At 41.3% G+C, this 13,891-nt stretch overlaps 1 protein-coding gene across 1 annotated transcript in view; it reads right to left on the bottom strand.

The window, feature by feature from the left end:
• The window catches only part of afap1 (actin filament associated protein 1), a 95,383-nt gene that overhangs the window by 43,231 nt on the left and 38,261 nt on the right, over positions 1-13,891 (bottom strand). The window contains exons 4-6 of the mRNA XM_079295920.1: positions 5,831-5,939; positions 5,456-5,667; positions 5,152-5,331 (exon numbers count right to left, since the gene is read on the bottom strand). Coding sequence (XP_079152046.1) covers positions 5,152-5,331; positions 5,456-5,667; positions 5,831-5,939 — 501 coding nt within the window. The remainder of the gene's footprint in view (positions 1-5,151; positions 5,332-5,455; positions 5,668-5,830; positions 5,940-13,891) is intronic.

Genomic DNA, 13,891 nt, shown 5'->3' on the forward strand with positions numbered 1-13,891 from the left:
AATTTGATTATTTTAATAAGCCATGTAACTTGCTATGATCCAAGGTTTTGAACAGGTGTGATACTGGTGTGTGGCCACAGCGTGCACATCTGATGTTGCTCACAGTGGTCCTCAGTGTGCTCAGGGAGCTTGTGTGTATGCCCAGACACATGAAAAATTAGAGGGAACATTGATGCCCAGTATACGTGAATAGTCACGTGATATTCGATTTCAGGCGTTTAAGTCTGGACGGAGATCATTTCGAAAACGATGCTGAAACGCCGTGTGGACGGAGATCGTTTAAAACGTGTTAGTGTGGATGTAGACTCCGGGAGCCGCAGGTTGCCGACCCCTGATCTAAGGTATCATTGTTTGTTTTATCATTGAGTTTTTGTGTATCCTAAATGCTGTGGTACAGTATGTGGAATTGGATAATGCTATATACCTGTCCCTATAACAATAATAATTAAGTAAATTCCAATATAGTGGCATTCCAAAGATGGCCATGCATGTCAGTTTGCAATGGACAATGAGAAACTCTGGGTAGTCAAGGAAGCGTTTGAAAGCACACTTGAGCATATAAGCTGTTCATACACAAACAGTAAACATACAACTTACTTTCCCCAAACTTAGTGCAGAAAAAGGACAACAAAAGAGAAGTTAGGAAGGAAGATATTGCACCAGTCAGACAAGAAGAGAATCAGGTCAAACTGTAGCAGAGGGCAACTGGGAGATGAAGGAGAGGAATGCAGAGAAATACATAGATTGTTTCCAAAAGAGGATTGGTAAGGAAACAGTTTGAAAATGGGTATCCCACAAACACACCAGCAGCAGAATCATTCCTGTACCTAGCGGGCTTTTGAAACTCTCACCCAGGTACTCTCTTAGCATCCTTTCCTACTTCTTTCTTCTCTTCCTTTCATTACTCTCTTTCTCCTTTCTTTTTCCCCACCTTGCATTCTCTCCCATCCCTTTACAACTTAATCTTTACCAGCTCTTCCTCTTTCCGTCCCTCATCTCAATGTGTTAAATGGGATTTCACGTGCCTTAACTTTTGTCAAGAGGACACACTGTTGGCAGGCTGATTCAACAGGGGTGGGCAATGTTGTAACAAATCTTTATTTCCATTATCCAAAACGGTAATAAGAAATGCAAGAATTACTGTTATTGGAGTTGCATGCCTCCTGGGTAGAAGACACGTTCCAGAGAGATGGACAAAAAAGAGTGGTCCTAGCGACAAAATATTCAAACACAGATACAGAGACACACCACTACACACCCTGAAACCCTGACTGTCATGGTGGTATCAGTTCAAAATGTTTATAATATGATTCAATTTCCAGTCTGGTTACCTACCTCAGCTAATCAAGACACCTTTTGTTACAAAGCAGAACATTGAATCAAGAAGTAAAACACAAAATGTTTTAATATTTGTGTCTTGACAGCCATAAACAATGAGAAATGAGAAAAAGACAGACAGAACCACTGCCAATAATAACACTGGTGTTTCCACCAAAGGTGTGAGTGGCAAACTTGCTCCACACTTTATTTTTTAACACAACCCTCAGTGAGTAATGAAAAAAGCACCAGCGCCTAATTGATGCCGGGAGGCTGTGTTTGTTTTGCAGACTTGTTGAGCAGCCAGAGGGAAAGATAATAGAGCAAAAGAGGAGACAGGGTTAGAGAGGCAGAAAGAGAATGTGTGATAAACTGAGAGATCAGAGGAAAGCTACAAACCAAACAACCAGCAGAACCACCTGTTCAGAACAAACCACGTAGTCAGACAACATCAGGAAAAAGGTCCATCCTGAAGAACAAAAGCCAAGCTATTCTCACACTGAAAGCTACACCCTTTACTCCTAATACTAGCAGCTAAATGAAAGTTACAGAGCATCTAATTTTACCTCCCTGGCAACAACATCCCAAATGAAACCTTCAGGCCGATCCCAAGAACTTCAGCCCAGTCTGAACTCTGCTACAATGATCTGTGGTGAGTACCACTGACACCGTTGTACCGTAGAAAGCTCTCTACTTTATGCAATCAGCCACATGAGGCTGTGGGTCAAGTTATAACAGCTCACAAGGTTTTAGGTCTCTTCACTGTTCAACAATCATATCCACTGGTGACATCATTCTTTAAAAAGGCTGTTTTGGTCAAAAAAGATGTTTAAAAAAAATTGTGAAATATTACAAACTTTTGTCTGGTAGAACAACCACTACGGTGAAATTAGTGACTTTTGAATAACCTAAATAAACTGTAACGCAGTCAAAGCTGTCTATTCTTCTGGTGTTTTCCAATCGCACCGAACAAGATTCAACCAATTAGAATGAAGAATTAATTTCAATATTACCACAGAGCTATTTAGCTGTTTAGAAATGATTGGATATAATTAAATCGTCCAAAAATCTTAACAGCTTCTGTTAACACCACTTTATATGGTAAAATGGGTCTTAATGTTTAACTTAATAAAATAAAACATAAACTTAACTAATTTGAGAACTCCACTCAAAGGCCACTTAGTCGTTTGTCCTGGAGCTTTGACCACAATCACATGGTCTTCATCAGCGATGAAGTTTGTTAAGTCACAAAACTGTAAAGCGCTTTCCTCTCTTTTATGTTGGCTTAAAAGTTGAGCTTCACTGTCAGATATTCATCTGCTGATGAAGACCAAGTGATATGGCTGAACGATCCAGAACAAGTGGTGAACATTGAGTGCAGATTGTTTTGTCATGTGATTGACTATATTTATGAAATGAAGCATTACGAACCATTAACCATGGAGGGTGGTGATACTTGAAATCGTTTGTTGCACATCTAAGTCATCTTTTGTCAACTGCTGTTTCAATGTTTAAGAAAAAACTTTCTGGCTCAGTTACTTGAGCACTGTTCTATTTAGCAGCATGGAAACACTTCTCTGTTCAGACTATTCTTTTTCTCCATTTAAGGGAAGATTTTCAACCTTATCTCTTATCTGAATGAGGTAAATAGTGTCAAAAACACCTGCAGTTGTTACTGACGTTCTGTTTCTCTGGGGCCCAGCTGTACAATCCTTTTTCTTTTGTGAGGCGATAGAGTCATACTTGGTATATTGAAGAACTACAGAGTGCTATTTCAGCTTTGGTAGCTGTGGGGCGCAATGTGGCTCAAAAACGTCCTTTTTCTCTGAGCTTGTGTTACGTTTCCAACAGCAAAAAAGGCCTCCATAAATATGAAAGGAGAAGATGTTATGGACATGGTTTTTCACAGTCTACATTTTACAGTGCACATTTTACAGTGTTTTGGCTGACTCGGATATTCAGCCATTTTTATGCTGAGTGAGGCCGTTTATTTTGTTCATACAGTATATCAGAAGTAGCAAACTTGCAGTTTGTGCGCAGCTTTCTCTGTCAATATAACACTGGGGAAGATATTTCTTCAGTGGACTACATTTACCCGGTGGTGGGCGTCAGGGCCAGCAAAGCCTTCTCTGCTGGCCTAAACAGAATCACAAAATGATAGCTATTTTATAATTTAATAATTTTTCACAAATACACTACATGTATTCTAATATCTTTCCCCATTATCTTATTTTCTCATTGCACAGCTCCTGTCTTCCTCAGTTGCTCTGCTTCCAGTGCAGCTTGTTTTAAGTAGAGCTTTTATCCAATCAGATCTCACCTCTGTGTCTCTAGGTAAGAATAGAGACCCGAGGCCCTCTAGGTAGACTTTGCAGATTAAAGTAAATGGGGACGATATTGTTGATTGTCATAGTGTTCAACCAATCAGATCTTTAGTTTGACATGTTGGGCGTATTCTTTGACATGCCAGAGCTACCTCGGTAGCCTACAAGTACTTCAGCATTAACGTGCGGCTGGCTCAGAAATATTTTTTTAACACTCAATGGCTGAAGGAGGAGAAACGGATTTCTCAAGAAGGGCATTTCCAGAAAAGCTGGACATCGTATCAAAGGGTCGGCAAACCCCACAGCTAGCAGCCCTGACCCAGCCAGGAAAAGGATTTGTATGAACGGTATTCTTGGCTGACAGCGTCAGAGAAGTGTTGCACATTTTATGGCTAAGAATGCGTTTAATTTGCAACTGAGCGTCTTGGTGTTTGTAGCTGTTTGGAGCTACGCTAACCAAGGCAGCAACACGACACCATAGCACAACAGGACACTTACAAGCTACGGTGCTTTTGAAAACTTTTGGAGACCCGAGTGGATCTACAACTCAACAAACACGTTTGCAGGAGGACCTCTGACTGGAACTGAACTGAACCGATGTTCTGTGCAACCATGTCATTAAACTCTTCATTAACAAAGAAAGGAGGATGGACTTTGTCTTTAAGTGAACAGCAGCTTTGGTAAGTGAACTGCTCTTGTGTTTTAACCTCTGCAGTAGCGTTACTACTGTGTTAATTTGTCTATGATGTAGTTTTTATGATATGGTTAATATTGTTCCCTCTGATGTGAATAATATTTGAATGGCCCGTGCTCTTCAGTGTGTGGTGGAATGCGTGTTTTAGCTTCGCAGATTTGCTGGATTTATTTGTCATGCTTTGTTGTAAATATATGTGACTGGTTCTTGTGAGTTTGTTCTTGTCATTGTGTTAATTACATTGATTTTGACTACATGCATTGTCCGTTAATGACTAAGCATCCCATCATGCGCGAGATTAGGGTCAGACATTTGATTCTCTGTTTGGGCTGTTTTCTTTTGCAACGCAAGAATTATGGTCTGGAGAAATGGAGATTGTGTAGCGATTGCTTTAGCCCTACTTGAATCAGTAGGGAACAGCTAAACGCTGCAGGGAGAGTGTAGCTTGTATGCTGCTGTTGGTTTTCCTGCTAAGCTACGGTAGTTTAGCGCGCCTCCCAGAACACACGCGCCACACCAGGGTACAATGTTATGGTTCCGGGGTCAGTACCGAACGGTTTAATAGGAATACGTGTATTGTTACACCCCTAGAAACAAATAATAACCCGTAGCTGTGGCTTCATAATGAGGTTATTAGGAGGTGGTTCAACTGCAGAAGGACAGCACTGAAGGCCCAGGTATAAATGCACGGCCCACCACTGCATTCACCATCAGCACTGGATATCCACATACAAGGTGGCAGATTTTCTTTTTATGAATTAACTGGTAGGAGAAGTGTAAAACATTTAACAGTGGTTTTGGGGTTCATTGTGTTACCTTAAGCCACTCCTCGGCCTGTTCTTTGCTATGCACAGCCAGCACGAGGGCATCTGCTCCCTGGTGGACAATCTTCAGTTCGTGCTTCTTCTTCTTGCCGTCTTTGGGGATGTGAGTGATGCTGCACCCTGTCAGGGTCAGCTCCATCTGGGGTGTGTGGTCTTTGGATGACTTGTAACACTGGAGAGAGAAAAAAGGGACAAGGGCTAAGAACTTTTATGTAACCATGTATGTCCATAGATCTTCACTGGGAACCCTGTAAAGTGTGCTTTATTGTGCTGGCATGTACATAAGTGTCCCTCACCAGCAGTTTGTTATCTTTGATGACACAGAGGAGTTTGGTCCACTGGCCAAAGCGCTTCTTGCGCAGCAGGAATGCACAGATCCGAGCATCCTTCACCAGGTCCATGGACGCCTCTGCAGATGGCCACTGGTGACGCATCTTCTGGCCCTTCCCATCCTCCTCTTCCTCGTCGTACGACTCATAGGAGCTGCTCATGGCGTCTGAATCATAGTCTGAGAGAGGTGCAGAAGCTATTGGTTAAGTAAACATAAAACCAGAAAAAAAAACATAAATTCACTGTTCATTTTCAGTATTGTGTCCATTAACTACTTTCTTTATGTATGGCGATGATGTCAGCATTATATCAGTGATGTGCATTGTAAATGATCCACTCACTGGCAGTGATGTATTCAGGAGCCTTTCCAGGACTTAAAGGAACTGCTTCCTCATAGTAGCCCTCCGGTAGGGAGGAGCTGGGCAGAGGAGGAGGGCCATTGTTTGGAGGCTGCACAGAGAAGACAAGCTTCTATTGATTCGTGACAAGTTAGAAGAAAATGACACTTCAACACCCTAAAGTGTTTGAACAATTACAATTACACAGCAACGTAAACCTCAGACCATACTATAGGCGTGGCCACGGTTACTTGATTATGGTCATTGAAGTAAACCGGTACCAAACAAGCAGAAACATCCACTAAACATCTGCTGGATCAGTCCTCCATCTTCCACTGATGATGTGGATGTTCTGTGTCATGTTCTGTATGCAGATTTTGGGACTGAGGCAGTTTCCTTGACAAAATCGAAGTTACTCTGAATCTCAGGAATCATCATTTTGCTACTTCAGTTAACTGAAGTGATGCTCCAACTGGTATTACCGTATAACAGAGGCTATCCAGTCTCCAAACAGTGGTCTCAGCCCCAGTATTTATCCCGTTGATGTACAAGTATGTTCATAGGACGACTAGAAAGAATACTATCATCAACAAAGTAGGTTCCTAGCTAAAACTCTCTTGTTTGTATATTCATGAAGTACATACATAAAAGCCAGAAATAAGCAGGAATTGCTGGTCAAGTTGAAACATTTTAACTGGTTGTGATGATACGTCTTAGCGATAGACTGTATAAAATATGGACGTAGTCTCTGTGACATCACCCATAGATTTCTGAAGAGCAGCTGTGAAGCTCAAAGTGGGTGGCCCCCAGCCCTCGCCATCTTGGCAGTGACGACACAGCCTAACCCCTAGCTAATTCAAAAATGGGCAATAAAGTGGATTGTTGGTGGAACTGAAGCGAGCCAGGTGACACAGCAGATCTGCCCCCCGCACAGTTATCAGGAACGGGGTACTTAGCTATGAGACCAAAAGCACTTTTTGCACCAGGCTGTAAACATGTTTGTTTCTGCTGTGAAGTTGGGCATCTTAAGCTCTTTGAGGATTGACTCGCTTTTTGAGCCAGCCTCAAGTAGTCATTCGAAGAACTGCAGTTTTTGGCACTTCTGCACTTTTCACAAATACACTACATGTATTCTAATATTTTCCCCCATTATCTTATTTTCTCATTGCACAGCTACTGTCTTCCTCTGTTGCTCTCTTCCAGCGCATCTTGTTTTAAGTAGAGCTTTTATCCAATCAGATCTCACCTCTGTGTCTCTAGGTAAGAAGAGAGGCCCGAGGCCAGCAGACTCACAAGTGAATCCCTTTGCAGTTTAAGTGAATGGGGACAATATTGTTGATTGTCATAGTCTTCAACCAATCAGATCTTTAGTTTGACATGTTGGGCGTATTCTTTGACATGTCAGAGCCTGCTAGCTGGCCTAGCCATACGTGATTGGTCAGTGGGTTAGCGTGACATGTTGGGCGGTGACAATGCCAATATCTGCTGCCTCTGTCGAGCGGACATTTTCATCCCTCAAATGCATTAAAACATATTCAAGAAATACAACTGGGGAGGCTCGACTGTCTTTACTGGCGCCCATGAATCGAGAAGGACTTATTACTGGAACTAAAATGCACGGATGTACTGAACAACCGTGAGATTAAACTCTTTGTTTACAAAGAAAGGAGGATGGACTTTGTCTTTAAATAGTGAACAGCAGCTCTGGTAAGTGAACTGCTTTTGTTTTTACATCTGCAGTAGCTTTAATATGCTTGTTTATATATTATTATTTGTACAACTTGTTTTTATGAAGATGGATTTTTGTTTGGTTTGATATGTGATAGGAACTATTGTTACATCCAATGTTGTGCCGGGGACACATTTAGTTGGTGCCAGTGTTGCCAACTTGGCAACTTTTTTTGTCAAAAGCTACTAGCGACAAATCTAGCGACTTTTTCTGGTGTTGTTGGAGACTTTTCTGGTGTTTTGACTCTGACGTGAAAGCACGTACCGTTCTGCACTGTCGTGAATGAGCAGCGGGTGCTGCCGTGAGCCACCCCAAAACACTCACAGGCGGTCAGTCTCACAGTAGCCTCGCGCAGCAGTCCCAGCTGCAGTCAGAGAAGAGAGACACACTCTCGGCATATTCTTTGCAGATAGTGTATTTATAGGTGTTGGCTTCATTTTTACACCAAACAAATAATAACCGTAGCTGTGTTTCAGCTGCAGGACAGCAGTGAAGGCCCAGGTATAAAATGCACGGCCCGCCACTGGTTTTTGGCTAGTAGTATTGTTATTCTGTTCCTTTATGTGCATGTATAGGTTTGTCCCTTTGTCCTTATGTATTAACAATATAAAAACAAACATAAAGTGTGATTGTGATGTAAAATGGTCTTTCGTGCAGATAACTGGACATCCTGGAAAAAAAGGATTTGTTTAGGGATGTGAACATAAAATGTTTCTCTATTTCTTTCTAAAAGGTACAAGCCAGTACCAGACAACCTCAAAGTGCATACAATAGATTAAAGCTGTATAGACCTAACAGTAACATGGCGACACCCTTACGGTTTTCTGACAGGACCGTGATCAAGCTGTGACGGCTGCAAACATTTTTCCTTTCATTTTATTTACTGGTGGCATCACTTATTTTCCGCTTCCAGGCGGGTTATAAAAGTGGAGAAAATCCACAACAGTTATAAAACTCTATGTGCTATGGGTCATTGGTGACAGCCGACCCAATGAGGCGTCAGTGCCGCCAGGCGTCAGTGCAGTGATATCAGCATCCATTGCGGTAACAATGTGGAACATTCATAAAAGTGTTTGGCTGACATGCAGCTTAAATGGCTAACTTTTAAGTGCAGAAAGTATGTGTCATGTAGGAAAAATTGAACTGAGGGGGACTGATGTCACTGTGAATGCAACTCTCACGAGAAGACGCAAGATCCAAGATGGCGGCCCCCAGCTGCTAGAGTCCTGATCCACACAAAGATCTCTATCCTTTTTCCGTTCAAAAACCAGACTACAATATCAAGTGTCCCGGACCATCTTGAAGAATACATTGACGACTGCTTCAACAGAATCTCTATCATGAACCAGGACAATGCAGACAACACAAAAAAGGGAAAAGCCAGCTTTACTCCAATCAACAAGAGACTCAGGTGCAACACCATCCACGTCTCCGAAAGCACCATGCTGCACAGATGTAACATCATTCTCAATTCAATCGAAAATAAACTTACCGCCCTTCATCAAACTCCAGAATCGCAATCATCCAAGTACTGTATACTGTACTGTATAAGAAGACTGTCAGTACCAAATAGACACAATTAATGAGGAAACAGAGACTGTCAACGACACCACATTCGACCGCTGAAGAACAATAATAACCGGCCACGGCCGATCATCGCAAAATTCAAACACTACTAACAAAAAGTAAAGGTTCAACAACGAGGTGGGCAGCTCAAAGGAATGGACTATGGACTCAATGACCAGTATCCAAGAGAAATCATGCAAAGACACAAACATTCATCATCTGAAAACCGAGGATGAAGGAATAAAGAAAAGGCAATAATCTCAGCATCCTTAGACTGTTTGTTTAAAACCACAATGGTGGCTCCTAAAGAAGTCAGAGTAGATGCTGCAATATCACAACTGAAGAGTATTTCTTCATTGAAAGAAGAGCAAAGAAGGACACTGAAAGCTTTTCTCCATGGAAAAGATGTTTTTGCTCTTCTCCTGACTGGCTTCTGTAAGAGAAAGATGGTTCATCCCATCAACTGCCAAGTATTTCTTCTAAATAGCCTGACCTTTTCCAAACAGCTTCCTACGACAGCTTCTCTAGTGGTTCAACAAACCATCTGGTGAGTCAGATATATGTTTATTACAAGAAACACGCTGCTCAGAATCAGACTATAATGAATTAAAATCATCACAAATCAAACACTTATTTTCAGCAAATTTTAACACAAACCAAAGAGGGATATATATTTTTCATAAACAAAAAGGTCTAATTTCACCATAACACCACCGTCACAGATCCTGAAGGACGTTTTATCCTCATAAACATATCAATTAACAATAGCTCAGTGACAATCGAATGTTTATGGCATCATCTATTAAAGGAATCCAAACACTTAACACACATCATAAGATTAGTCTCTATGCGGATGACATATTGCTGTTCCTTAAAAAAACCCTCATAACTACAGCAAACAATCAAACTTAATATATTTTACTCCAATATCTCCGACTACTCCATAACGTGGAACAAATATTACATCATTCCATTAGATATTAACAGCTGGAGATGTCTCAGTTCTCTTCATGCACAGGTCCCATCACATATTTAGGCATTGTTCCATACGGCAGTAAAAGGTTCCCAATGGCTGTTCCGACTCAACTTCTCTCTCTACTCAAAACAAGAAATGATGACCTCCGGCAATGGATGAACCTGCCACTATTCCCTATGCGACCACTATGGACCATAGACTGCAGTGGTGTAACGGACCACGGTTGATCCGTGATTGGTACGGATCACCCATCACGGTTCGGCACACACATGAACACATGAACCGCATATTAGTTTCACAGTTTAACATTAATCACCTCAGTGTGAGATACAGTTTTACTGACGATCGTTATCCACCAATATTCAGTAAAACATCGGCATTTTGGCTTTCCTTTTTGCCGATCTGTGATCATTTTACATCGTAATCAACTAGTCCCTGTTTAAATTGACAGAAGAATGGAGTTTTGTTCAGTGACATTATGATGCGTTCAGACTGTTCAGTGAAATGAGTATTTGCCAAAGGTAAATCACAACGTTATCATGATATGTTCGTATGTCATTTCTTAAAATGCAGTTTTGGTGAGAAACTTAAATAAATCCAGTTGTATGAATATAAAATAGATATTAGAGATGAATTATGACCTGTTTACACTATCTCTAAGCAGCTTATAATACAATATTTTATTTCCATATCATTTGAATTGTGTTTCAAATCAAACATCCAAAAATACTATGACAAATTAAAAGGACAACATTTAGAATTTTTGATGATTTACACTGACTTGCAGTTGAAATGATTTATGGGACAGAGCTTTGTAGACCAGCTGCTATAATCAAACAACAATACGGATCATCAATGATCGGCAATTAGTATTGGCGGCAAAAAAATGTGATCTTGGATCTCTAAAAGTTAAATTTGCTCCCTTTTCTTTTCTTTTGATCCAATCCGTAACTCTGATCCGTGATACGATGCAAACTGAGTTTTTTGATCGTTGCACCACTCATAGTCTGTTTATAAGAAGTGGACGTAGTCATTCGGATGTTTGTGGATTGCCGTTTTGAAGCCTTGAGTTTGGCGATTTCGTTGTTGCCATCTTTGCCATGTTGTTTTGCAACCAATGAACAGAAGTGACCATATTTGGAATGTGGAGGAGTGATGTAGAGACATCGTATAACACTCTGGTAGTGGCAGCCACCTGTCAATCACAATTAGCCCGCCCTAAAGCATACTCCGCTTTGTGGTCTACTTTACTCTAAAAGGGACCATAATTTGCTAAATGAACACCATGCTGTATTGAAGAAGACTTTTTCTCACAGAGTTACATTCAATCTGACTTATTTTTGCAACTGGAGGAGTCGCCCCCTGCTGGACAGTAGAGAGAATGCAAGTTTTATGACAGGTTGCCGCCTGCTATGGACACACACTTTTTCTTCATCCATCCATCCCACAGACTTCACCCAAGACTGACTGTTTATATCACAGACACACACACAGACATACACACTCGCATACCTGGACATTAAATCAGCACAACACACTAGAACTAACATTGTTCTCTTATTCCCTGACGAAGGGGGGGAGCAGCGGTTCAGTGAACTCATTACTTGGCAGGGATATAGTGTTCTCCTCCCCACCCCAGCCCTAAACAGAAAAAATATCCCCAGGAGAGGAACACAGAGTAAGGAAGTATAGACAGAGAAGCAAAAAGAACGGAAGCAGTCAGAGTCGACTGTCAAACAGTAAGGCACAATATGAGGTTTGAGAAGTGGATGTGAAAGTTTGTGTGGGCGGAGGAGAATTGTTGATATGAAGTCTGCACTTTCATCTCTCACATCACAATAACTTCCTTTCCAAGACTATAAAGCAGCAATACCATTAATAATCATGCAGGAGACGATTGTTTGGGTGAGCAATTTGGGAGCAGAATACATTACATTAGACTTCAGAGAGGGTGATCCAATTGCTCTGCTATTTAATGACTCAAAGCTTAGAGGCACTGGGGTGATGAGAGTGTGTTTGTATCTAGACACGCACATAAACACAGTATGACTTTTCCCTTTGCTTTCATTCCCTGAAACAACAGCTTGGCCCTATCACACAAGGGATCTGCAGATCAAATACGCTATAACACACTGAAACGAACAGGAGTTCACTGCAGTCGCAATGCCCCTCTGCTGACCATAAACACAAACTGCACAAATACCAACACACAAATCTCAGTATTTCTCCGTGGTCTAGCTCTGATCAGCTTTGAATGCTCCACAGATCTCCAAAACATCTGTTCACTATCTTCAGGCCGGCTCCATCATTGGCTGCAAACAAGACAATCTGGAAGAGGTGGTGGAGAGGAGGACACTGAAGAAATTATTATCCATATTGGATAACCCGGATCACCCTCTCCACCACCTACTGCAGGGACAGCGGAGCACTTTCTCCAACAGACTGATCCAGCTCCGCTGTCACAAGGAAAGATACAGGAGAACATTCCTGCCCTCTGCAATAAGACTTTACAATAAAACAGCTCTGGCCAGATCATCCTCCACATAACTACACACTGCTTCACTGTTGTTTGCTAAGGTTGAATTTTTTGCACTACTGTTTTTCACCTAGGCAGATAATTTAACACTACTCTATTTCATTGTATATACTGTGCATTTTTGTTTTATCTTATATATTCTGATATTTAATTCGTCATACTCTGTTATTCTGTTGTAACATACAAATTTCCCCCTGGGGATGAATAAAGTGCCTGCCTGCCTGCCTGCCTCCCTGCCTCCCTGCCTGCCTACCTGCCTACCTGCCTGCCTGCCTGCCTGCCTGCCTGCCTCCCTGCCTCCCTGCCTGCCTACCTGCCTGCCTGCCTGCCTGCCTGCCTGCCTGCCTGCCTGCCTGCCTGCCTGCCTTCAGATGGCAGTTTCCTGTCCAGAAAAGACCTGAATAGGGGTTCAGCAGTCAATTGTCACAAACCAGTTTCCTTCATCTGCTTCAAATGAGATTAGATTTGATAGAATTGAAATAAACATTGTGGGACATTTTGGGCAAGGTTCCCTGCCCAAAATATACAGACAATACTAAAGATAACATAATAATTGCAAGTGTCTTTACTGACAGGTTTAAATAGTTATAAAAATCTGACTGAAGGTTTACTTACTAGCATTTTCCCCATTCTTTCCTCAGGTTTAGCATTTAACTCTACTAAATTGAAGTTTGACCTCAAATATGTGGAATTCCCCAATGGATAGCGTGGCTATCATAATGGAATTCTGTCTTCCAAACTTGTGACAATGATCATTTTACTGTAGAGTACAAAACTGATTCAAAGTTAATTTTGTCCATCTATGAATTCTATCTCCGATCCTATAGGAACAGAAGAAGAAAGAATGCATCCTAGTTGCTTTGTAGGATAATGTACTACACTTAATTGTGTGTTCTGTCTCTTAAGACGATACAACATAAAAATATAGTAAAATACTGTGAAATGAAATTTGCCACTCATTTTTTTAACTTGAAATAAGAAACTTCCCGAATTGTTTTAGAAAAATTCAAGGAACCATGCAAGTTCATATTATATCATTCATATTACTTCATACTTTAGGGAACTCCTAATGTACCTAAAGCAATTACATTAAGAGTTTGAAGGACTTTTTCATGTGCCTTCATGGTCTGAATACGGTTCCTCCCTGACCAGAATACATTTCCAGAGGAAGCACTGAAACAACCATAAGAACAGCAGCATGAGCAGGTCATGTGCATGGATGCATATCAGAAATGTCAGAATTCCACAGTCATAATG

Source organism: Melanostigma gelatinosum, assembly GCF_949748355.1.
Source record: "Melanostigma gelatinosum genome assembly, chromosome: 23".
Classification (NCBI taxonomy): Eukaryota; Metazoa; Chordata; class Actinopteri; order Perciformes; family Zoarcidae; genus Melanostigma; species Melanostigma gelatinosum.